The sequence below is a fragment of the Calliphora vicina genome, chromosome 5, assembly GCF_958450345.1.
Source record: "Calliphora vicina chromosome 5, idCalVici1.1, whole genome shotgun sequence".
In the NCBI taxonomy this organism is placed as follows: domain Eukaryota; kingdom Metazoa; phylum Arthropoda; class Insecta; order Diptera; family Calliphoridae; genus Calliphora; species Calliphora vicina.
This window is the reverse complement of record NC_088784.1, coordinates 109,155,809-109,183,377: the sequence shown is the minus strand read 5'-3', so window position 1 is coordinate 109,183,377 and position 27,569 is coordinate 109,155,809. Positions and strand designations below refer to the sequence as shown.

The window sequence follows — 27,569 nt, the reverse complement described above, 5'->3', positions numbered from 1 at the left end:
CGCCTGGTTGGCCGGGCTTCACGTACGATCTCTTACGTTTCGGGTTATCGTAATGGATACATTATTCATTTTTCATTGCAGAATTACATCGAGGTTTGGTCAATTCACAAGGTCTCTTATCATGCCATATTGTCATAATGTCCTAATATTTCACGACTCGGCGGCTCGGCTTAAACGACTCTTAAGCGTTCGGCACTGGTCTCTGCTGGTTGGTTACGATAACACAAAACATAGAATACAGAGTAGAATTATTTTAGGACATTTTTAGCTTTAAAGGCAATAATAACCTTTACAAACCATTGTGAAATATTATGACAATACGACATGATAGGAGACCATGTGAATTGACCAATTGTATAATTTATAAATCAAGTGCTCATAATAGACCGGGGCATATATTAAGATCTAGATTTTCTTAAATATTTAAAAATAATTCGAAAAAAAACCGTCGATATTTGTTACTCATATTTTGTGTATATGTATAAAAAATGGCCTTTATTTTTCTTAAAAGTTAAAAAATAACAAAAATTAAAAAATAAACGAGAATGTTTGAAAAGAAAAATAAAAGTAACAAAATTACAAAAAAAAAAAAAAACAAAAATATTATAAAAAAAATTTGTCATTACAATAAAAATATGTAATAATAGTAATCTAATCAGCATGATAATGCAGATTCTTGTTTCTACTTAAAACTGACTAAAAAAATAAAATAAAAAAATAAACATACTCATACTATAGCTAAAATAAACGCACATAGATACACTACAAATGTACATACAATAGATGTAGATGTGGATCTATCTGTGAGTTGATGAAATTCCTATTTATTTTCTTAAAATTGTATGGAGTTTGTTTCAATTTAATAATTGATTTTGTGTTGTTTGTATTCTGTATTCTGTATTTGCAATTGTGTTTAATTTTTTTTATTTTTTCACAAATCATGATTGCATTTGTTGTGACAAACTGACCGATGACAAGTGTATACTGTGTAATGCACGTAATTCAGCATTTAAGAATTTCTCATCTTGCATCAAATACTCCTCACGCTTGCGAGCCAAATAATAGAAACCGGCCACAATTAAGGCAAACGTAACCAAACACATCAACAGTGTGCCATACTTGAGCGTATACTGGATGAGATTCAGACCAAATGTACTGGCATACAGTGTGTCTATCACTTCGTCCGTAAAATCGCCCGAAGTGATTTCAATCCATATCAAGGGTAAAATCATGCCATGATCAAGACGCCTCAATTTATCTAGAAATCAAATTAAAAAACAAAATACATTAATAATTTATCAAACATCCAGCCAGCCATAAAATCAATATACAACAAGTGTGTTTTCTTTCTGTCTTCTTGTCTACGAAATAATATTTAAATTTCAAAAAAATAAAAAAAAATAATTAAACATAAATAAATATGTTTTTATTCAAAAAAAAGTTTATTAATCTTGTACAAGTATGTAGATTAATGATTCCGTTTGTGCGACAGACTCTGAATATGTGTTTGTGAGCGTGTATTTCTTATTAAATGTTTATCAAATATTCAGATCACATAATAGCAACAAAAAAATTAACATTTTCTACTTATTTAGTGGAAATATACTAATAAAATATTAATTAATGTGCAGCTTATAAATTTGTGTTTAGAGTACGACAAAATAAAAAAATAAGAAATAAAATAAAACATGAAATAAAAAAATTAATACGAAATGAACTAAATTAACATAAATAAATACACAGTAGTTGAGATAAGACGTTTTCTTTTTCATCGGAAATTCATACATTTTTGTATTTATTTAATTCTAAACTCTAATTTAATTAGTAACACGGTGCGACACTGCACAGTTGTGTCGTGCCTTTCGCAAAATTATTTATTTTGTAAGTTATATAAAGATGTAGCGGATTTACTGGTCTTTCTGAAACGAAATTCATCGTATTGGCGAAAGTGAAAAAGAATATTATACAGAGATGTAGCGATATAGAAAATTTATAGTCCAGTCTATACTCGAGTTTATAGCCGATTAGTCGATTCTATAGTGGAGTCTAAAGTCAAGTCAAGTCTATAGCCGAGTCTAGGCGAGTTATATTTAAGGAAATAGTCCAGTATATAGTGAAATCTGTAGTGGTGTCTTTAGTCCAGTCTAAAGTCGAATCTATGGTCGAGTCTATAGTTTAGTCTATATTCGATATTTACAGTTGAGGCTATATTCGAATCTCTAGTCTATAGTAAAGTATAGGCGAGTTATAGTCAAGTAAATAGTCCAGTTTATAGTCAACTTTATTGCCGAGGCTATAGTCTAGTTATAGCAAAGTAAATGCGAGTTATAGTGAAGTAAATATTCCAGTCTATAGTGATGTCTGTAGTCGAGTCTATAGCCGAGTCTATAGTCGGCTCTATAGTCGAGTCAATGGTCGAATCTAGTCTAGCCTATAGTCCAGAGTCTTTAGTCTACTCTATAGCAAAGTATAGACGAGTTATAGTCAAGTAAATGTAGTCGAGTCTATAGTCCTATCTATAGTCGATTCTATAGACGAGTCTATAGTGCTGTCTATAGTCGAGTTTATAGCCGAGACTACAGTTGAGTCTTTAGTCTAATCTATAGTAAAGTATAGCCGAAGCTATAGTCGAGTCTTTAGTCTACTCTATAATAAAGTATACGAGTTATATTCAAGTAAATAGTAAAGTATATAGTGAAGTCTGTAGTCGAGTCTATAGTCCACTCTATAGTCAAGTCTATGGTTGATTCTAGTCTATAGTCCTGAGTCTTTAGTCTACTCTATAGCAAAGTATAGGCGAGTTATATTCAAGTCCTGTCTATAGTTGAGTTTATAGCCGAGGCTATAGTTGAGTTTTTAGTCTACTCTATAGTAAAGTACAGACGAGTTATAGTCAAGTAAATAGTCCAGTCTATAGTCGAGTCTATAGTCCGGTCTATAGTCGATTCAATAGTCGAGTCTATAGTCCTGTCTATAGTCCTGTCTATAGTCCTGTCTATAGTCGAGTTTATAGCCGAAGCTATAGTCGAGTCTTTAGTCTACTCTATAGTAAAGTATACGAGTTATATTCAAGTAAATAGTAAAGTATATAGTGAAGTCTGTAGTCGAGTCTATAGTCCAGTCTATAGCCGAGGCTATAGTCGAGTCTATAGTCTACTCTGAAGTAAAGTATAGGCGAGTTATAGTCAAGTAAATAGTCCAGTCTATAGTCGAGTCTATAGTCCAGTCTACAGTCGAGTTTATAGCCGAGCCTATAGTCTAATCTATATGTCTATGTTTATCTATGTCTATGTTTATCTAGTCTATGGATAAATCTATAGTCGAGCCAAGGCGAGTTATAGTCAAGTAAATATTCCAGTATATAGTGAAGTCTGTATACATATATTCCAGTCTATATCAGAGACTGTGTTCGAGTTTAAAATCTAGTCTATAGTAGAGTTAATGGTCGACTATATAGTCTACTCTATAATAATATATAGACGAGTTATAGTCAAGTAAATATGAAGTAAGTCTAGTCAATAGTCCAGTCTATAGTCAAGTTATAGTTTATTCTCTAGTCAAGCCTATATTAGAGTTATAGGATATTTACAGTCAGAATTTAGAATTACTTAATTCAATTTAAGCTTAATTCACTAAAATCTTAATTCAGAATTAAAAATGTCAGTCACGTAATTCCGTAAAACCATTCCCAACATAACAAATTTAGCTTCATTCAAAGTCTTTTATTTGAGTTACTTCATAATGGAATTAGTTCATAATACAATTCATTAAACCTTTGAATGATTCAACTTTCATTAATTCAAATCTAATACAAATTGAATGAAAATATATTTGCTTCATTAAACAATTTTTTAATAGATTTGAATTAAAACAAAATTTAATGATTCAATAGGGAATTAAATACATAAAAAATGAAGTACTAAGGAATTAAGACAATGAATTAATTCGTGCTGATGCTTTAATGGAATGGTTAAGAGAATATATTTAATTTGAGTTTGAAATTTGAATTAACAATTTATTATTTGAATTAGGAATTTATTATTTCGTTTGCAGTCTAGTCTAGTTTGTATTTTAGTCTATAGCCGGGTTATTAGTGTATACAAAGGAGAATGCTGAATAAAGAACTCTAACTTGTCACCTCGTAAATAATGTTTTTTTTTTTTGTAACAAGGGATAATAATGGAACACACGATCAGTGTGATGACGATTTGCCAGCATTATATCATGTCATGTCATCGATTTTTTTAACTGTCACTAATGAGCGGAATACTAGGAAATTAAAATAAAAAAATATTCCTGCACACTTTCTAAGTAAAACACTTACAATCATTTTTTTAAATTTTTTTTATTTTTAGATTAAATCATTTACGAACAACAATACATGTTCCTATTGACAATTATACTAATGCCTTACTAAAATAAATAGAGTGTAATTTAAGTTATTATTTTCTTAACAGCTTACAGTGGGCCCATCGTAAGAAATTAACCTATTGAAAACTATTGCAAACAAATTAAGGAAGGACATTGTTTTCTATATTAATAGTTAAAGATGTAGGTCACAGAGTTTAAAACATTCACAATGATTTCACTTTATCTCACCAGCACGATCGATCCCACTGTTCCCGCCTAAGGGTTTTTAAACACACTCTTGCAATGAATATGCAAATTGAAATAATTTATTTATTTATATTTCATGTTACGTATGCATGCATACTTTTTGTTTATTTACTATTTACACAACTCATTCATAAATAATTTACAATGAATGATCAATATTTAGATGATCAATTAAGTTTTCACAATACACCTCAAAAAGCCTTCAGACTATTCAGTTTAATAGAGCTTTAGTTGTGTTATTTACTGGCAGAGATACATAGATGCAAACAAATCAGTCGTATATTTATTTCAATGTCCGACTATTTTTAGTATTGATTTGATTATTTTCAAAGTCTGCACTTACCTTTAACAAGCTGTCCCTTGTGCAAGCCAAGATTAATTTGTATGCGCGATGCTCCACTTATTGGAAATCCAAATCTTGGATGCACATCTGCGTATGTCTGATGCAATTCCTGTTGTGGTTCTATGCCCTCAAAGTCTTTATAAATAATCGGATCGCCCGAAAAGAAATGTGGAAATGAGGGATAGATGGGGGCATCATCGTAACAGCGGGTGGCGTTTATAACACCACTGGGCATACAGCTTTGTGTGTTGCGACAATAGCAGGCATTGTTGGGATTATCGTCGGGATTCGAGAACACATTCAGGGGTGTGCGGTAACGTAGAGCGTCAATATTATTGAAAAGCGTCACTTCCTTTTCGAATTGCAGTGGTATTTTGCGGCATAAGACCTGTAGGAAGACATTGAGCGGTTCTCGGGTCTCCACCAAATGTGGTGGAAACATGGAGGGATCCGAACCATCGACACGGTTGCATTCATCATCAGTCCAAAAGTCCAAAGATGGTTTACCATTAAATTGTGTAATGATGCTAAATTTGTGTATGTCATCTTCGCCGGTATTGATTTGTAAAGAATCTACACTGGTGCCGTTGCGCTGAAAGCAAGGCATTTGAAATGCATTACATATTTAAGTATATTTTAAACTGTCTGTACTTACAGTCATCAATAACCCAAATTTGGAATTGGCACCACTTGAAAATAAATTCTTCAGCGATAATATTTTATCCGTATAACCCCATAGGAAATCTTTGGCCACAAGTTTCTTAAACGGTTGTTCTCCGGTATTTTTTACAGCATTAAATTTAATGGTTTTTGAAATAAAACTTTTGGTCTGATCCACTGTCAGGGATGCCGCTAAAAATGGTACATTTGGCACTATAACATTAATATTCTCTTCGTGCGTAGATTTGTCTGGTAAAAATTCATAACTTCTATGATCCTAAACAGCAAACAAAAATAAAATTAATTTAGTACTATGTATTCTTAAGAGAAAAACATATACAGCCCAATTATGAATAAAAATTCCCCGGGAGTATTTTCCCTTTTCTCATTTTTCCTATTCAAATTCAATGAGAAAAAACTCCCGGGGAATTTTTTATACATAATTGGGCTGATAAACTTACACGGAATGTAACTGTATAATTATCATTGAAAACCACATTTGCTTTGGTAGTGTGTTCCTTATAGGTCAAGGGACCAATATCAACTACTTTTATCTTATCAGCCTTGTACTCTAAATAATCTTGTATATTCGTGTAATTGAATATGTGTACTTTAAGTAATGTGTCATATTTGGGATTTGGATTCATCCAGGATTTAGCTGTTTCGGAATTATTTGCTAATATAAGATTCTGTAATATAAAGAAATTGATTATAATTCGATTAAACATTAATTTGATTTCGTTGTTATTAACATACCTCTAACATTGTGTTGTTGTAATACTCTGTAAACCACATGACAAAAAATCCAGTTAAACTTATAATAAACAGCAAAAATACCACCCCCAGAACTGTAATGTAAAATTGAAACATAAAATTCGTTATTAACAATAATATTAATTAATTATTTCTTTAGTTTACATATTATAGTTTAAATGTAAATGATTCTAACATTGTAAGAGTAACGAGTAACATCCATTCAATATAAAATAACAATTGCACTGAAATGTTGTAAAAGTTATTATCTCTCTCTCTCTTTAAAGTGTAATAAACCTATAATAAATTCTAAAATGATGACTTTTAACTTACAGTACTATGATAACAAAAATAAAATTGTTTAATATTTTTACAACGTAATGCCTATAAAAATAATAATAATAATGCATTTTAAAATAAAACTTAGTTTAGCAAATTGTTTATTCCACATATGTACGTACATATCAATATTAGAGTTTTTGAGATTAGCTATTTTAAGAGGAAAATAACACATGTCCCAGATTTAAAGAAATTAATACTGAAACCTTGATCAAAATTCTTTGCTTGGAGGATAAATATTATTATTAGGGATGTTCGATTAATCTAACATCCCGATTTATCAATTATTCGATTAATCAAACATTTTGATTATGTATTCATATTTAATTGAATAATTCTGATTGTTCAAAACATAGGGTAGAACTAGAGGCGCAACTGATAGTAAAATATATTAAAAATATTTACGCTCTCCCAAGTTTTATGGCTGACACAACAACAAAATACATTTGGTCAAATCATAAGGTCTCTTATCATGACATATTGTCATAATGTCCTAATATTTCACGACTAGGCGGCTCGGCTTAACCGACTCTTAGGCGTTCGGCGCTGGTCTCTGCTGGTTGGTAACGACAGCACAATAAACATAGTATGCTTGGAAGGCAATAACAACATTTTCAAACCATTGTGAAATATTAGGACATTATGACATTCGACCAATTGATTAACATGTATTTTGTTGTTGCAAGACTTAGTTTTCTTCCCAGCACTAACTGTCATTAATGTCTGACCACTTAGCTGACACTAATTTATATATTTTGGGTCAGTTGACATGTATGTACTGTTTGTAGTGCATAGCGAAATCAATTGGTTACTTTATACATCCCAAGTAATCTAGCGTGAAGACAATTGTCACTTAAGTGTCTCTAAGTAATCTAGAGTGTAGTCACTTTATTTTGTAATGCACTTGTTTGTGAATAATCCGTTCAAACTGGTTTTATACAAATTGTATTCATATAATTCTCATACAGTTTATTTTCTTTTTGCTTAAGTGTACTGATATCCCAAGTAAACAAGCGTGAAGTCAATTGTCACTTTAGTGTCTCTAAGTAACCTAGAGTGTAGTCACTTTGTAGAGTATTCGGAGGAAGGTTTGTTTACAAGCCATCAGTTATTGGACTGGCAATGAGATGTCTTTTTAAATGACTATTTTAGGTCAATTAGCACCCGTACATATTAAAATAACTAGTTATGCTGATGTTTGTGAATCCAATGCGTTGACTACTTTGGATCAGCTATTAGACAGTATCATTGTATTCCAATGAGATGCACGTGTTAAAATAACTAGTCACGTAGCTAGTTATCTAACTAGTTGTCACCCTAAAGGATAGGTAAAATCACTAATTCGGGGCTGTCTCCTGCAACTGCTGGGTTGTCTCTCAGTAACGCCTATTTATTAGTTAGAAATTTGAATAATTTCCAATAAATTATTTGTATTTTGTGTAACATTTGATTTTAATACACTTCACCATTAAAGGCAAGGGTATATACATACATATAAGTCTGTCCTATAGTCCCGGGTTACTATGTCTTTAATATTGACAATATGGAAATCTAATAATAGACATTTCAAAGACCTTTCATACGACGTATATAATGTCATACTTATTCGGACCCACAATGGGTCAAAATTAGGAGAAAAATATTTAACCTGTTTTTTTTCACCAACAATTTTTTTTAAATAAAATTTGGTTTTCTAGCAAAATCTGCACTGTTTTATCCCAACAATACCTGCAGTAAATTGGACCACAATGTCCAGTAAATAATCCAGTAAGTATTCTCAAATCGTCCTTTCTAAGCGATAGAAACATTTGAAATCTTCGTCTGGACAGAGTAACCCTAAACATTACATACATAAGTATAATGACGAAATAAAAAATGTCGATAAAAAAAATTAATTTTTGAACCTTTACTCTTCTGAATTCTATAATATTTGGCATACATGATTTACATGTTCATGCTAAGCTTCAAGTTCTCTATAATTTAGCTTTAGTTTGGTTTTTATATAGGTTATTTTTTAATAGATGCTAAATATCTAGAGTGAAACTGTTAACAACTTTAGAACTGTTAATCAGATTTTATAATTTTTCATTTTAAAGTTTTTTATAGAAATCCGTTTCTCATCAGCGTAGAAAATCGTTCTTGAACAAAGAATATCTCAAAAAAAGCTATATTCCATTATATGTATATCAAGATTTCCCTCAACAAGGATATTTCCATTTTGATAGAAAATATAAGCAAAAATATATAATAATACTAAAATTTTAAGGACCATATTATGGTTAATTAATTTATATTTTTTAAATATTTATCTTTGTATATTATATTTTACATATATGTAAAAGGGCCCATATTGGAAAAAAATTTTGATTTTGCAAAAAAAAATTAAAAAATTGTATGTCTTGCGTTACAAAATATTTATTTTGATAGATATCCCACTCGCATCCCACTAAGGGACTAAAAATATCTTAAAGGAATGGACCTAAGCTTTCTTTTGACTACAAATAAAATTTTAAAAAAAGGGCCCATTTGGAAAAAAAATCGTATTTGCAAAAAAAAAAGTCAAAAATTGTAAGTCTTGAGTTAAAAAATATTTATTTTGATAGATATCCCACTCGCATCCCACTAAGCGACCAAAAGGGTCTTCAAGGATAATATCTAAGCTTTTGTTTGACCTAAAAAAAAAGATTAAAAAAGGGTCCATTTTGAAAAAAAAGTCAACAAAGTTTTTGATTTTGCAAAAAAAGTCAAAAATTTTATGTTTTGAGTTACAAAATATTTATTTTGATAGATATCCCACTCGCATCCCACTAAGCGACCAAGTAGGTGTTCAAGGAAAATATCTAAACTTTATTTTAAGAAAAAAAAAAAAAAAAATGACGTATTTTAAAAAAAAGTCAAAAAAGTTTTTGATTTCGGAAAAAAAATATTAAAAATTTTTTATTTTTTTTTTTAAATATTTTTTTTCGAAAGATCGAAGAAATAGCTATCTATACTATTTGGGACACATTTTGCTAAGAACAATAGGTAATAAGTTACATGGATAAGAAAAAACCCCTGTTTGACCAAATTGTCAAAATTTTACCCCCTATAACTCAGAGAGTTCTCGACCGATGTTGTTGAAAAATTGTGTCTGAGTTACTATCCAATAGAGCTAACCTTGGTGCAAATTTCATCCCGATCGGAAGACATCGATTTCAAAAGTTGGTTCACTTGACATGAAATGCCCCATATATGTATATATATATTAAAATATCCTTGCTGAAGGATATTGTTTAAATTTATTATCAGTTTTTCTTCGGATAGGGGTATTTGGTGATATACTCAGAAAATTTAAGTCCCTACGATGTATAAACGATTAGTTTATAAAAATCGGACAACTAATTTCAAATATATGACTAAAAATATATTTGAAGTTTTTTTGAAATATTAGGAAATTTGTACTAAATGTTTAGTATCTCATTGTTAGCTTATAATTAAGGAACATTTTTAGAAAATGGAAGATACCTTTTTTTCTTTGTTCAAGGGCAATTTTTTTTTGTTCAATTTCCTGTGTTCAAATTATACGGTATTTTAGGAAAATATACTTTGCATAAAAAGTTATAAACAATTGAAATTTAAAATAAATCAAATCAAATTTAACGAATTTACACTATACTATATAAAATTTTAGCTTTGAACATCACAATTTTGTATGACAATAAAGAACATGTGCACCAAGTTTTGACAAATTTGGAATAAGTAAGGCCGATTCAAAATTGACAGTGATCTTTGAAAAATATTTCCTGCAAAACTCAATTTTCTGATTTGTATCGGTCTGAAAGTAAATAAGCGATATGTATATCGTAGAACCACATCTAGGAAACATTTTCAATCAAGCAATAAATAATTAATTGAAATTTGTATAAGCATGGCGTTAAATACATAGGAGATCAATCATTCTATTTTTCTAAATCTTTTTTTGTCAAAATTCGGAAACCCCTCAAAATTCAATAATATGTATGAAAATATATTTTGTTTTGTTTCTATTTTTAATCGGCAAATTGTTATTTTTGTTCGCATTGAGAGTGAGCGAGTGAGAGTATGAATAAATGAGTGTGAATGTTAACAAACAAACAAACAACGTGTATGAATTATCAGTGTATCATTTTGTTGTCATAAATTGTTTATCACGTTTTTATGATGATGTTGTTATTGTTATTTTAATTGTTTTGGTTTTGTTATTGTTTACAAAAATACAAAATGTGTAATGCATCCAACATATATATATATACATACATATTAATTGTTTCTACCCAGCTGTTAAGCAAATAGTCCATAATTTTGGGTCATTTGACACGAAATATGTGCTCTTTGTAGTGCAGAGATAAGTCAATTCGTTATTTTATGCATCCCATGTTATCTAGCGTGAAAACAATTGTCTCTTGAGTGTCTCTAAGTAATCTAGAGTATAGTCACTTTAAACTTAAAATTGTGTACTGAACTTATGCCCGTAATTTCTTCAAATATATATCTATCAGTGCTTAGTAGGGTATTCAATTAATCAGGTTTCTAGTTTAATCGGTTAATCGAGCACATAATTAATCAGGGTTTAGATTTAATCCGTTAATTTTAAATAATTCGATTAATCGAATAATTTATCATTAATAAAAAGAACAAAACATAATAATTCAACCAAAAAATAAATAATTTTCCTTAGTTTTAATAAAACTTGAATTGGAAAAAACGCACTCGCTGATTGTAGATGTCGGATGAATCAAAAGTAAGGCATGATAAAGTATATCCAATATATCAGTTCTTTTTTTAGTTTTTTCTAAGCATACAAAATCCTTTTTGGCTTTTTTTTAGATTTTGAATACTTTTAATAATTTCGATAAGTTAATTATTCCAACAGTTAACCGACCAAAATTAATCGGTTAACCGATTAAGGGTTAATCAATTGAATACCCTAGTGCTTAGTTACTAATGGGGTAAACATATTGATTTGAAAATATGTAATGTCAAGTAACATTTTAGGTAAATTTATCTGCTGAGTATTTTACACCGTAAATATCTATTTGTAGAAATTACGAGCATTAGGAAAGTAGTTATTTTACCCACAAGAAGTAATATATTGGAAATTTGCCCGAGGATGTCTATGATATGTCTTTTTAACTGACTATTTAAGGTCAATTAGCACCCGAACATGTTAAAATAAGTAACCAGTTAAGTAGTTTGTAATGTTACTGACGCTATTTAACCGGTATGTGAATCCAATGAGTTGACTACTTTGGACCAGCTATTAGACAGTCTCATTGTAGTCAGAAAGTGTCAATTGACCACCGTTATGTAGTTATGTAACTAGTTGTCACCCTAAATTATGGATAAAATCACTAGTTCGGTGCTGTCTCCTAGAACTGTTGGGTATGAATGTTTGTTTGGGAGGAGTATGTATTTACTTACGTATCAATGTTCCCATTTCTTTTGTGCGCTGTTCTTTTTCTCCAATTATTTCATAAACTAATTCGAAAAGACTTTGTTGTGTTTTTTTACTCTCACTGCGATTGTATTTAACAACTGCAGCAGCAGCACCACCGTTGGCTGCGTTTTCGCCATTGCAATGTTCCGTCATTTTGTTGTTGTTGTTAAGTTTTTCCTTGTTGTAATGTTGATCTTGTTGTTCACTGTCATCTTTGTTGTTGTATTCATCATTTATTGCTGCTGCTGTTGTTGTGGAATTTAATGGCACATCAGATTCTGTTTTATCACTGTTGAGTTTTTGTTTTTCTTCTTGCTGACCTAAAGGCATATTTGAGGCAGAATTATCACTACTTTACTCTGGAAAAATAGAAAGAAAAGATTAGGTTATTAAAATGACTTCGATTTATTATTATAAAGAGTTACCGGAACTTAAGGAAATGCTATTTACTACTACATAAGTATTTAAAAAGAAAAGGAAAGAAACATTTGTAGCAAATCTATGCGGAAGTGTATTGGAAAAAGAGCTCATCTTTGCTTACGTACTACGTAAATATGTACATACAAACATATACATATAACTAGTATGTCGTTGTCTATGTCATTTTGAAATAGGGTCGTATGTCTGTCTAATCATTAGACTCTAATGTATTAGTTAACTGATAAGTGTTGTTAAAAATGCTGATTTTTAGTGTCTATAAGACGCGACGCGAGCTAAAGAATACGACTAGAATGATAGTGGATTATTTTCAAATGCAAAAAAAAAGAAATAAAACTTTCTAGTTCAATGACTTTTCTTTGTTCTAAATGACTATAAAGTCACCCTTAGTGTAAATGACTTGAAAAAATATTAGGAATTACAAACCCACTTAACTTATCCTGATAAAAAGTGGTCAGATTAATTAATATAAATTTTAGTAGGTAAAATGCTCCAATAAATTGTTTACGACTATGACTACGAATATTACTCTTATGACTACGAATATTACCGAAAATCTACATTAGGAAATATTGCTGTTTGCTACTTGGATTATCATAATTTAATTATTCTATCAGGAAATGAAAAATTTTATTTGAATTTAATTAATATTCTTATATACCCTTCACCAAATTATACTTTAAAATATTTTTTGGTAAACAAAAAAAAAATTTTTTTTTTTCAAAATGTTTAAAAAATCTTTTTTTTAAATTTTTTCCAATTATTTTTTTTTTTTTAATTTTTGTTGGTGAAAATAAAATTATGACAAAAAAATTTGTTGTTTAAAAAATATTCGGGTAAAAAAATATTTTTATCGATTTTGAGTCATTGTAGGTCCAAATTACTATAGCCTTATATATGTACATATATTGTCTATATAAGAGAAAAAATACGCAAAAAATCGGGATAATTCCCGATATATTGATCTATCAATCATGTTTGTAAGACGGACATGGCTATATCGACTTAGCTATCTATAAAGATCCAGAATATATACTAAATGTAGAAATTACAAACGGAATAACAAACTTATATACTCATGGTGAATATGTCAGAGATTATTACCGAAAATTAAAAATATTCTATCTATAGCTAATTCTACCAACAGAAGCTCAATTTGAGCGTAGTTCATTAAAATCTTAATTCGGAATTACAATTTTCAGCAAAGAATTCCATAAAAACCATTCCCAAAAAATCCTTTAGCTTCATTCAAAGGTATTTATTATAAAATAGTTCAATCATCCTTGAAGTAATAAATAACAGAATTCATTCAACCTTTGAATAAATAAATTAAATTAAACTATTTTCTCTTCATTCAGTTTTGTATTTGTTGGTAAAACCATTTACTTAAGCCTTTTTGTAATAGATTTGAATTGAACAAGTAAGAGAGCTACATTCTACTGTGCCGAATCTTATATACCCTTCACCAAATTATACTTCAAAATATAAATTTTTAATATTTTTAGGTAAACAAAAATTATTTTTTTTCCAAAGTTGTTTTTTTCACATTTTGGAAAAAAATTTTCGAATTGTTATTTTAAATTTTTTTTTTTAAATTTTAAAAAAAAATTCTTGTTTTTAAATTTTTTTTGGTGAAAAAAAAATTCGGGTTAACCTTTAACTTATGACGTGAAAATTTTTGACATAGTCACAGATGTGGTGTAAATTTTACACCTTATATAATTTTTTTTTTAAAAAACGTTTTTTCGTTAATATTTGCTTTTTAACAATAAGATACAACAATTTTAATTTAAAAAAAATAAAAAAAGAAAGGAAAATGTTGTTTGAAACAAAAATGCAGGCACTTTATTCCGCAAGCCTTTTTAAAAAATAAAGAGAGGGTGTAAAATTTACCACCACTCCTAAGTTAAACGTTAAGAAATATTTTTTCCGTTTTTGACCCATTGCAGGTCCAACTTACTATATACGTCGTTGCAAAGGTCTTTGAAATATCTATCATTAGATATCCATATTGTCTATATTAATGACTTAGTAATCCAGATATAGGTCAAAAATCGAGGTTGTCCTGGTTTTTTTCCTTATATCTCAGCAATTTGAGGATCGATTTGGCTGATTTTAAATAGGAAACTTATCGAAAGCATTATTGAAGATTTGGATCCAGATGATATCTGGGGTCTTCAGAAAATTGATTTCAACACGGACGGACATGGCTTAATACAAGAATCCGCTATCTATAAGGATCCAGAATATATGTATATGCTTTATAGGGTCGAAAATTATATTGTGGAAATTACAAACGGAATGACAAACTTATATATACCCTTCTCACGAAGGTGAAGGGTATAAAAAATGTAATAATAATCATTCAATATATATTTAAAGCTATGGATTTGAATTAATTCTATAAATAATGAATTCTCAAAGGAATGAATTTAATACATTTGAAGTACAATGGAATCAATCCTACGAATTAATTCATAATGAATTCATTAACGGAATGGTTAAGAGATAAAATTAATTTCATTCGATTTGATTTCGAAAATATAATTAAGAATTAATTGAAGCCATATAAATAAGATTCGCAACAAAATATATTGTTTATATTTTGAATAGAGATATGCGATAAATCTGATAATCATATAGTCTGATTAATCAATTAATTGATTTCAGATTAAGCAATACTTTGATTAAACAATTTATTTGAATTTTGATTTTTCAAATTTTAATATTTTTAAACAAAGTTTACACAAAATTAAAATTATTTTTTTTTTTAAATTATTCCAATTTCTGATTAATTAATTATTCGAATAATTTATTTATCAGAAATTTAATTAATCTGGATGTTTGATTAATCGATCAACCTTAGTTTTGAGCAGGGGTTAGGTTTTCAAAGGAATTATTACGATGTTTAACATTAAAATTTTACACATACATATTTAGAGAAAATAATGACAATCATAATGGTTTAAATTGGTTTATATACATTCTGATTTGAAAAAGTTATCTTTCGAAAAGAATTACGCATTTTTTCGGGATTTAATTTAGTCGGAGCTGAATTTTACAGATTTATTTGAAAAATTTTCCCGAGAAGGAACAGATATTTTTAATATTTCCGGGAATGCAAAAAGGCTGGGAAATTAGGATCCCTAACACAAACTTTTGAATTTCAGCAGTTAAAGTTGCCTATGTGTAAGTAAGGCCTATTTACATACATGGAATAATATATGCTTATTATAATATTTTTGCGGAAGTTGATTTTATGGTAAAATAAACAGTTCTTAGGGAAATTCACCACGTGGTTTTTATTTCTTCACAATTGATAATACATATAATTAATATTCACTTTATAACAAAATTATTTATTTTAAATTTTTAAAATTCACTTTTTAAACTTCTGTTATTTAACTAAACAGTTTTAAACTGTAAACACTAATGAATCGACTGTTTTTTAACACTGTCCAGATTAAATTTTCCAATATGTATTTAAAAGTTTCATTTAAAATGTCAATGGAAGTTTCCATCACACAACTAAGTATTTGCACTTCACAGTATTTAAATAATTTCTAATAAGTAACTAAGTATATTTCAAAACTTTATTTGTATATAAAAATATAGCGTCAGCTAAAATGCAAAACAAAATAACAGTAAACAAAATCAAATTCGAATATTTGATTGACAAAGTTCAAAACATAAAAAAATTAAATTTGACAACCGACACGTTATTGTTAAACACTTTCATCTGACATTTTTATTAAAATTATGTTTATTGCTTTCTTTTGCATTTTATTTGACGATATGCACAAATAATAATGATGTTAAACAAAAAAAAAATAATAATCGTTAAAAAAAAATGTGCAGATAATGCTCGTACAAAAGTCCAAAGTTTATTGCAATAGGAACAAAATTGTCTCTGGTGAATTCCAAACAGAAAATGTTCGAATAAAACATCACATTTTATCAGTATTGTATTTTTTTTGCGCATTTATTTTTAATTATTGTATTGGGCTAATAACTAAACTAATATTTCGATATAATTTCACAAGTTTTGACACATATAACCAAATTTTTCAAAAGTCATTTATTCGAAAATATGTATATCACTTGTTACATAGTTTGTAATGAATTTATTAATGTTTTTAAATTTTTCACTTAATTAAATAGTCCTTGTTTAAAATTTTTCAAAATTTTAATATTTTAGTCCTTTGAGCTGTTAAAATTTTTTAAAAGTTCATCTTTATAAACAACTAAAATTGAAATGTTTTAACGATTATTTTCAGATTATTGAAAATTTTTTTTGGCTCACATTGATAACATTTAATAGGTATTTTATGGTTTGGGTTTTTTCTAACCAAATTTCTTAATATTTATTGGCGCTTTTTTATTATTTTTTATTTTGAATCACGATAAGAACTTTTTATTAATTTCATATTAAACTTTTCAATTTAGATGAGCTCTAATAAATACACTTCCCAGAATTTTGAATTATATTTAATTAATAAAAAAATTATAATTGAATTGAAACTTTGACATTTTTATTAAGAAATTATTTCAAATAAAAAAAATATCACACGTTTTAAAATACAATAATTTTGTATGTGGCTTTTGTTGCTAAACATTTAAACAAAGAGAATAATTGTGTAATTTCCTTACACCCACTTCAATTACATACATTTTAATTATCGTTATTAATTTAAAACATTAAATGATTTTTAAAATATTTAAAGTTTTCACTTTGTTGTAGGTTTAATTTGAATATATATACATATATTTTATGTTTGTTTTAAATCACATTTAAGGATATTTATTTGCACTTTTCAGACACTCCGTTATTAATTTTCCATTCAATTGTTGTAGATATTTAAAATATGAATTATTATTATTTCATTCAAGTTCAATTAGAACATTTTGTATTTAGAAGAGGTACGAACTCTGCGATAAGGTAACGGCAACTGACTGACAACTTAATAATTTTTACCATATCGGTTCTAGTAGGCAGGCAATGGGTGAAATATGAAAAAAATAAAATATTAATTCTAAAGATCATCATAATAATCACACAAATAATATTAAAAACAACATACATGTACGAAATATAATGAAAATAAAAACAAAACAATATGTATGATGATTTTAATATAAAATACTTGAACAATATATTTTCTTCTACTAGTAAAAACTTATGTGTTTTTCATACATTTTACTATATAATATATTTATTATTATTTTATTTATATTTATTTCAGAAATCACTACGAACAACAAAAGCCTTATCTGTACACTGTCAGAAATTGTAGTCGTTACATGTTCACAGCGAGAGATCGAGCAAAGAGACAGAAAATTAAATGCTTTTGTTGACCATAAAGACATTTTATTTTTACACAAATACAATATCATTCGAAACATATTATCATCCACCAAGATAATCAATCCATGATAAAGAATAAAAGACCGACAGAGAGTGAGAGAAAGTTAAAATGAATTTCTTTGTTTTTTATTTCTGCACACATTTCCTTTTATCTTTTAATAATATTTGTTGATTAAAAATACTTGTTTATATGTATGTCTGTACAAAGCAAGGATGATCAAATTAGTACATTTGTACTTTTTTGAAAAAAATATGGTTCTTGGTACTTAATTTATTGCATTTTTAAAACATTGAAAGTACAGTGCACTCGCGATAATATGAACACCCCAAAATATGAACACTTTTTACTTTCATAGGGTACTCTAAAATATGAACTTAGTGAACTAAGCTGATCATATTTTACAGCTTTTTAAAATATGAATCGCTTATTTTTGTTTTTTTTTGTTTAATGTATTTTATCTATCTACACAGAGTTGAAATTTAAATCAACAAGGTTAATTTCTAATACAACAGCTTAATAATTTTTGGACTTCCCTAGCTGTAGATGGGAATTAGATGCCATTCACAAATATGAACAATCTTGCAAAAGTTAATTCGTTCATATTATCACGAGTGCACTGTATGATTTTTTAAAACCTAACGTAGTTTTTGACATTTGAAATTAAATAAATGGCATAAAATATCAAAAATATCAACCACTCACTTTTTGAAAAACTTCAAAATGGGTCAAATTTGACCCGAAGACCTTATGAAGAATAAGAAAAACATAGCTTTGGTATCTAACCGGGGTATCGCAGTTTTCATACAAGTATAATGTTCAGCAGGTATGAAGAAAAGAGACAGATACATATTAGTGCTACCAAAGCTCTGAAACATTTAACTTAATTGTGCGTAACAAGTTCAAGATTTTTGCTCCAGGTCAAATATGACCCAAAAGACCTTAAGTGCAAAAAATTGTATAGATAATTTTTTGCCAATTTGTTTTTCTAAAAACCTAACAACTACGTAGTTGTTGTCATTTAAAATTAAATAAAAATCACAAAATATCACCCACTTTTAGAAAAAATTCAATATTAATTTCAAAATGGGTAAAATTTGACCCGAAGACCTTGTGAAGGTTAAAAAAGTAATCAAAATTAGAATTAATGGCTTATTTTTTGTTATTAGAATACATGTTTTATCATAATTATATGATTTCTTTTTTGTTTCGTTATGTTTTTCCATGATCTGTTTTTGTTTTAATAACTATTATTTTAATAAATAAAACTTTTTTTCTTCTTATTTCTATGCGTTTTAATATTTTGCCAAAAAACCGGTTAACCGGTTATTATTAAGAAACCGAAACCGGTTTATATTAAGTTGCAATTATTCGAAGAAACCGAAAACCGGTTTATAAAAAATGTCAAAGAATCGATCACCCTAGTCGCTATTCTGTTCCAAAAATGCTGTTAGACAGTGTTATTAAAATAGAAAAATGGAAATTTCATAAAAAAATTTTATAGAATGGCGGTAACGGTATTTACGACTATATACATATGTAGTGGTATTTTAGAGGTAAGGGTAATCTCGGAGCTTTTCTTCAAAGTCCAGCTCGTTCATTTCAATAAGCTTCAATTTATTCTCAGTGTGTTCCATGAAATTCATACTTGTACAATATTTACAGTTCATTATTACTTTGTGTGAGTTGGTTGGTTTTGGTTCTTGTATTTAAATAAATTTTTATTGAGCACTTCTTGTTTAATTCCTTAATTTTTAATCGTTCTCTGTACTTGTACTTGTTTTTGTTATTGTTCAGCTGATTCGTCTTTCTTTGGGGGATCTATAAAAACATTGTTCCAATATGTACACACAAACATACAAACATATGTGTTTGACTATATACTTAAGTATGTATATTCATATTTATGTATCAATATATAGTACATTTGGTAGATAATGGTTAATTTTTCTTGAGGTTTGTGGTGTTTGGACTTTTATGATACTCTTTCTTCGCTACGAAGCCTACTACAACAAGGCGATTGTCAAATGCGATGTGAAAGTGTGATTGTGTTGTTGTTGTTTTGAGGGATTTCTCTTATCAGACATTTTGCACAAACTACATACATATTATTATAGTTTATTAGTTTTTTTTTATTTTTTTGGAACAATTGTGTATTTGGTGCTTCTTAATTATATTTCTGTTAGTTATAATTTTAATTGTTGCTACAATTGAATTAAAATTGACTGTAGTCAAGTTATTGAACTTTTCATGTTTGTTGTTGTTGCTGTTGTCATTGTTTCTGCTAATTCTGCCATTGTTGGTTTTTGTTTTTGTTGTTATTGTTGCTGTTTTATATTGAGGGATTCTTGTTATCAGTACCGTTATTTATTACAATTAACAACAAAATAAAGTCTACTTGGGTGTTTTTGTAAATATTTATATACAAATTTCTAGATTTTGTGTTTGCTTCTTTGTAGATTCCTACCAGAGCGGTAAATGAATCATTCTTTTTTGATTTTAATTCATTATGAATTAGCTAAATTTTGAATTAATTCATTGAATTGAAAAAATTAATTGAATGAAATTTGAATCAATTCAAACGAATCAGGCAGAAATGAGTTGCAATTCATTTGAATTGATTCAAATGAATTAGAAAAAAGAAATAGTAGGTAATTCATTTACAATTCATTTGAATTGAATTGATTTTGAATTTTAGGGGGAACGAAAAATTTCTCCTACCAAAATGAAAATATTCAGTACAAAAATTGAAAAGCCTTGATCAATGAAAACATGGTGTTTGGTGTTTGTTTCCTCAAGAATAACTGATTGTTATTTTGAAATACGCTGAACGACAAAACACATTTAATATTCAAGAAGCAATTAATAATTTTTGAAATTTTGTGACCCACGACCACCCAATGACAAACTTTTTGCTAATTTTTATGTTATGTTATATTTATTTCAAAAAAATTAAACTATTTTCCACAAATAATCAAAAATCAGGAAAAATAACAATGCATGTAATGCTTGCTGTCTTTTACATAAAAAATTAGTTGAATGACAAAGCGACAGTGATGCTTACTGTAGATTTACTTACAAAATCAATTCAAATTTCAATAATTTGAATGGAAATGAATTGCTAATACTTTTTTCTAATTCATTTGAATTAATTCAAAATCAATTGAATTCAAATGAATTTAAAACGAATTGCAATTCATTTTTACCAAATTCATTTAAATTGATTCAAATTTCATTCAATTAATTTTTTTGTGTGAATGATTCGCGAATTAATTAAAAAATTAATGATTCATTTACAGCTCTGATTCCTACATATATTTCAATAAAATTAATATTCAGTACGTAGAATCTTGTACTTTTTTCTGTAAATTAATAAGAAAATATTTAATCTTTAACTTAATTTTACTTGAAACACACTTTTTTGTACTTGTTTGCATGGATGAATATGAGCACGAAGTGGTGAATGTGATAGCCTTTTGTGAACTCGTTGTATACTTATCAAATAGAATATAATATTATTAATAATTTGCGCAAAATATGATTTTTTTTTTTAATTTTCAAACTGATAAATGAATTTTGTATGTGCGACTAGGTTCAATATACAATATTCATACATACATATGTACGTCTTCAGATTTTGTTTCAAAATTTAAAGAATGAAATCTGAAAGATCAGTAATTAAATAAATAATATTAAATATTACTATTAAACTACTTTGTTATTTAATAATAAAAGGTTCTTGCTCATTTTCGATTTTTTTCTTCCAGTAACAGAATAGTTTTTCTTAAAATTGAAATTTTTTGATGTAAGAATACATGAGTATTTTAACCAGTTTAGGGTTCCGCTCCAAGACCGGAAACTAGAAAAAAACTCAATCAAATACATATGTGTATTGATTGAGTGTTGTTTTTTTCACATAGCTTTTTTATTAATACATTCTCACCACTTAGGGTTTTGCCAACTGAGTTAGGTCTTTGACACGAGGTATTCCGATCTATGTCAATTTATCTATGGTTCAAAATAAATCTTGAAAACAACTCTGAATGTCGTAATTAATTTTTAAAATCTAAAAAATAAATTTGAAATAATGTAATGTAAAATACCTACTCAATCCAAATTTAAAATTAGTTCTTCCCCCATTGGTAAAATTCTACATATTTAAAAAGCACAGAACATTCAAACTTCATATACTTATACCAACTCAAATGTGGCGAATCTTAATTACCTTTCGCTTGAAAAGAAAAAAACAGTACCTATTTATGAAAGAAAATACTGCTCTTTTATGACCCCGATTTGTGTGAAAAATCTGCTAATATAAATTAAAGCTTAATGACTGGGATATACAGTACAAATATAATAAGTTTTCTCAAGATTTGTTCAAAAAGACGAGTTAAAAATATTTACCCCAAAGTTGGTCCATTGTCGTCCATCTTGGGTAAGGTTTTTGAAATATTCTCATACAAACACATTAGAGTGCTCCAAAAAAATTAAATTGCGAATTTAGACCGTGTACGTAGTTGTCGTTATAATGTGATATATAAAATTGGTTAAAAAATTTTAAAGTTATTAAAAATTCCCCAGGACATTAACGTATCTCATGCCACTAGAACAAAAAATGTAGGAACAAAATTAACATATTTTGAAAAATATTAAAATAAAAGCTTATTTTTACTTAAAATATGTCCATATTTACTTGTATATGAGTACTTATAACCAAAAAAATAAAATTTTTTAACGGCAGTTTCAAAACTCCATTTTAAAATTTTTAAAAATTTTATTAAACAAATTTGAGAATTTTTTGACCATTACATTGGGATTTATTGAGAACATAATAGGGAATAAAAATATGAAAAAAGAATGATAAAACCTCGCATAGTTTTTCCGTACCTGCGATTTAAATTTTGCGATTTTCGAGAAAAACTAATTTTTTGGCCATATTTTGCCGAATGAGTCGAATTTTCTTACTGTTATGATTTTTAAATAAAAGCTATTCAGAATATTATAGTCCAGGTAATTTTAAATATAGTCTGAAATTTTACTAAAATCGGAAAACGTTAACCCTTAAATCGTGAAGGTCAAAGGTAAATTTTTTCAATATTTGGAATTTCTAATGGAAAGATAGCGAAATGTTATATATTTTTGGGCCGAATTGATATAAAATATAACATGAAGTCTAGTATTTATAGTAACGACACTAAAATGGAAATTAACCCTAAATGGCACTTGGGGTTAAAATGACACTCAACATCTAAAATAACGAAAAACACATTCAATATGAATGGTGCTAACTTTAATGTTTTTCAGAACTAAATAAACTGAATCGTTCAAGTTATTTTTTAAATTTAATAATAAATCAGAAGTACACTAAAGAGTTAAAATCAATTTTATTATACAAAAATCCTCAATAAAATATTAATTACGTTATTAAAGTAAAAATCAGGTATAAATACAATATTTTGCCGTTAGAAAAATGTGTTGTCAAAATTGAACAAAATTGTGAACATTTTTCAAAAAGGCTTATTAATACTATTTTCTAATACACAATACAATATTTTAAAGCTTGTCTATAAAAATCAAATTTTGATCAGCACTATTGAAATTGACAATTTTTTATGGTTTTAGAGTTCTGGGTCATTTGAAATTTTTAATTATCTTTGGATATTTATTTCTTGCAACTGCTACTGGTTTTAATTTTTTTAAATAGAGATACGCGCGTCGTTACTTTATTGTATTTTGAAATAAAGTGCTGTCCACTTTATCATAACTTCTATATACTCCGGCCACTCTCCGGATGACATCAACACACACACCGTGTATTTCTTATGGGGACTAGTTGGCTCATGACCACCCAAATTTAGCTCTTATAAACTTCATATAAAAAAAATAAGTTTGCTGATGTCAGCCGTAGCAACCTTACATTTTCGTTTCGAACCACCCTGTATGTTCCATTTCATTTTGTAATGTGTCATTTCGCCTTGTTGTTTGTTTCTAGATGTTCGAAAATAATTAACAAATACAGCTCTGTATATTTGTTTTTTTTCTCAATTATTTGACAACTACTGAGTATTTGTACATCACTAATTGACAAATATTTCATTTTAAAAAAAAGTTGAACCAGAAAGTACGTATAAAATTTATATTCCGAGCAATATTAATCATCAATTCTAAAAAATAGCAAGAAAAAGAACTTTAAACAGTGAATATAATAGAATAAATGTTAAACAAATGAGTGAAACCAAGAAATTGTTATGAAAATTAACAAATGAACATTAATCAGAAAATATAACGAGTGGTGTCCTTGAGCAATTACAATACGTTCGTTATTTTGCAAAATAATAATATAGGAAAAAATAATACCTACTACAAAGATCACGTCGACATTAGACAACTTGAAAACCAGTTGAAAAGAAAAAGTAAAAAAATTACCCTGCGCACACATTCAAAGATACGAAAATAAATACAACACACACACAAACAAATTAGTGTTGTCAGTCAGTGCTTGTGGTATTAAAAATAAATAATCAAACGAAACAGTTCAACTGAACTGAAACTGTTGAAGAGAACATTTTGAAGAGGGGCAAAGAGAATTTGTCATTTCATTTAAAAAACAAAAGCAAAAAAGAAACAGAAACAGAAAAATATATATTTTACTTTTTTCTTGATAACAAAGACACATAAAGAAAAACAAAAAGGAAAATATCAAAAACAACAACAAGCTAACATATTGCAATCGTCCGACTGTTGCTTTCATCATCAAATTTTCCATTAACGAGGAGTTTTTCTCTGTTTTATACAACAAAAACAGCACAATAGTAATAATCATTACAATAATATCGATAAAGAGTTTTTTCTAATTAACTTTGCAAAACCAATGTTATTTGTTGCCAATAATTACGATGTACAATTCAATGCAAACGGAATGAACAACATGGAGCAACTCCGCTGCCATTTCAGCCCCCTACCAGTATGTGGGACTATTAAAACCAAAACAACAAATAACAAAAATACTACTGCTGCTGTTGCCGCTGATATTATTACTACAACTACAAGAAACCAATTACAACAACAACAAGTCAAACAAAATGATTATGAATCCTTGCAAGTTTTGGCAGATTACAAGCATTTTTTATTGAATGAATCTATTGTGAACGAAGAAGACAATTCTTATCCCAATAACGTTAGAAACGATATTTCCCCCTCTATTTCCTGGTTTAAAAAACACAAACGTCAGCAACGCCACTTGAGAGTTTTACGTTCTTCTTTATTAAACATTGATTTAAGAAGACTCCGTTTAGATCCATTTAAAAACAATTCCCGACTAAATTGGCATCATATACTATTGGCCATATGATTTGCAATTACCAGAAAACACCACAACAAACAAAACAAAGACAGCTCAATACCTGCCTCCTAAAAAACATAAATAAAAACTTTTCATCAACTTTAGATTCCAGCACATCCAGTTCATCGTCCCCAATGTCTACATTGACAGCGGATCTTAGAACAGCGGCAGTTGCTGCGGCAGCTGCCAGCAACAAATCAGTCGTTAAGCCTCCTATGGAGGCCGTGGTTGTGAATAGTATCATATATTCAAAGCCCTCATTTTGTAGAATTGCTGTAGACCTGGGCGATATGCCGGTTGATAAGAAACCAACAGCAACATCGACAAAATTGACAAACGGGTCTTGCCCAAATAATTTTTTTAACAGTGAAACATTTTGTTCATCAATGGGCTTGAAGAATGAAGCATTCAACTATGATGCTGCTTCCTGCTTGGCAGGTTTGGCCGTTCCACCGTCATTAGACGTGGGTGCGGATACACAAGTGTATAGGATGTGTACCACCATTAATGGTTCTGTACATCATCAAATTTCCGACTTGTGTGATAACATTCTAGCCATGGCAGGATTTTTCGGTGTCACAAACAATGAACATGACGACGATAGCTTTATAGAGTTTGCCTACAGAGATGATAGCGATAATGATGACGATAACGACGACGACGATGATGATGACGACGAGGAGGATTACGAAGATGATTATTATGATGAAGATCTTGATGATGATAATGATGTAGTCGATTTCTCATATGAATGCCCGATTGAACCTGCACCAAAATTAAACTGTGATAAAAAGAAAAAGGTAAATAATCTTAAAACATAAAATATATATTATGTAGCATTCTATATACATATAAAGTAAATAATATATTTAACATGGTGAATATCAATCCATATGTTGCATGACTAATGGAAAAATAAACATTTTGTTATATTTATTAACAAAAATGTATAGGTACCTACTTAGGGAACATAACTTGCTTTATCATTTAATACAAATTCGGAAAAAAGATTGTACACCATATGGTATAGGACATTGAGTTGATAAAATTGTCGACATATATTTGGTTGTCTATTTTCTTTAAATCTTAAAATAGATTTTATACTTTTAAATAAAAAAAAAAAACAAATTATGAACCACAATTTCAAGGTCAACTAATGTTAAATTCCGCTTTTTAGATAATTTAATTAGGAATTTATTTTGGAAGACCCCCTTATTTTTATCATTGATTAAATATGTAATCAGAAAAACAATTTCATAACGTATAAAATTAATGCATTGTCATTAAAATAAAGTAACAAAATTGTATTATTTTAAAGTAAATTGTACTATTCTTCAAGTATATATATAAACTAAAGCAAATTAATATATCAAGGTCAAATGTATGTAATTAATTTAATTGTTTTATTCAAATTCACAGGTACGCTTCAATACCAAACCCACAGTACATGTTATGCATACTTGGACTTATGCTTACCGCGCTGCACGTAAAGGTGAATGGGAAATGTATGCACGTGATCGCGAACGCTTTAAATTGAGAATACAACGAGCCGCCTTAACAATAAATCCCATATTGCAAAGAGAACATCGTCAAAAAATTTATGAAAAACGATTTGCCAACCTCTACAACAATGATGACGACAATGAACAACATCAAACTGAAGCTGTTACAAATTCTGTTTCGGCCGAGATTATGGAATCGAAGGAAAAAACCTCTAATAATATTGAATCCAAAAAACCACACCAAAAAAAGAAACGCAGAAAGAAACGATTTTGCAAAATGGGAAACAAACATTATTTTTAATAGTATTTTCCTTTATTTTTATCATTATTACAACAAATATAATTATAAAATTCTGTTAATGTTTTACTTAAATCTTTTTAAAATCATTTTCGTTTTAAAATTGGTTGGTGAATTTACTGTATATAAAAGAAAATTAGAAAACACTGATAAAATTGAATATATTTTTTAAGGAATTACTAATACACACATGGTTAATTTTAAGATTTATTTATAGAAAATATTTTAATTTTAGTCAATAAATATAATAAAAAAGCACTGAAATAAAACAAACGATCTATTTTTATTTCCAGACAAACATTTGTTGAGTCATAAATATTAATAAGAATACATAATAATTTAATTTCTTGCACCACTGTTTTGAGGGGAATTCATACAAGATGGTGGCAGTTCTACAAAAGCAACCTTGGTCTTACCAAATGTCAAACAACAGAAATGAGAAATTAAAACTTAATATGG

The 27,569-nt window shown here is 28.4% G+C and overlaps 2 protein-coding genes across 2 annotated transcripts; one reads left to right on the top strand and one right to left on the bottom strand.

The window, feature by feature from the left end:
• Positions 1-454: 454 nt before the first annotated feature.
• Positions 455-17,585, bottom strand: LOC135960800 (lysosome membrane protein 2). The gene is made up of 7 exons (XM_065512190.1): positions 17,275-17,585; positions 12,152-12,526; positions 6,377-6,468; positions 6,082-6,309; positions 5,616-5,897; positions 4,961-5,552; positions 455-1,258 (listed from the first exon to the last, which is right to left on the bottom strand). The coding sequence occupies exons 2-7, from the start codon at positions 12,495-12,497 to the stop codon at positions 939-941; spliced, it is 1,860 nt and encodes a 619-aa protein (XP_065368262.1). The 5' UTR covers positions 12,498-12,526; positions 17,275-17,585; the 3' UTR covers positions 455-938.
• Positions 17,586-24,094: 6,509 nt separating this feature from the next.
• PPP1R15 (Protein phosphatase 1 regulatory subunit 15) lies at positions 24,095-27,383 on the top strand. The gene is made up of 2 exons (XM_065511748.1): positions 24,095-26,110; positions 26,730-27,383. The coding sequence occupies exons 1-2, from the start codon at positions 25,316-25,318 to the stop codon at positions 27,111-27,113; spliced, it is 1,179 nt and encodes a 392-aa protein (XP_065367820.1). The 5' UTR covers positions 24,095-25,315; the 3' UTR covers positions 27,114-27,383.
• The last annotated feature ends 186 nt before the right edge of the window (positions 27,384-27,569 follow it).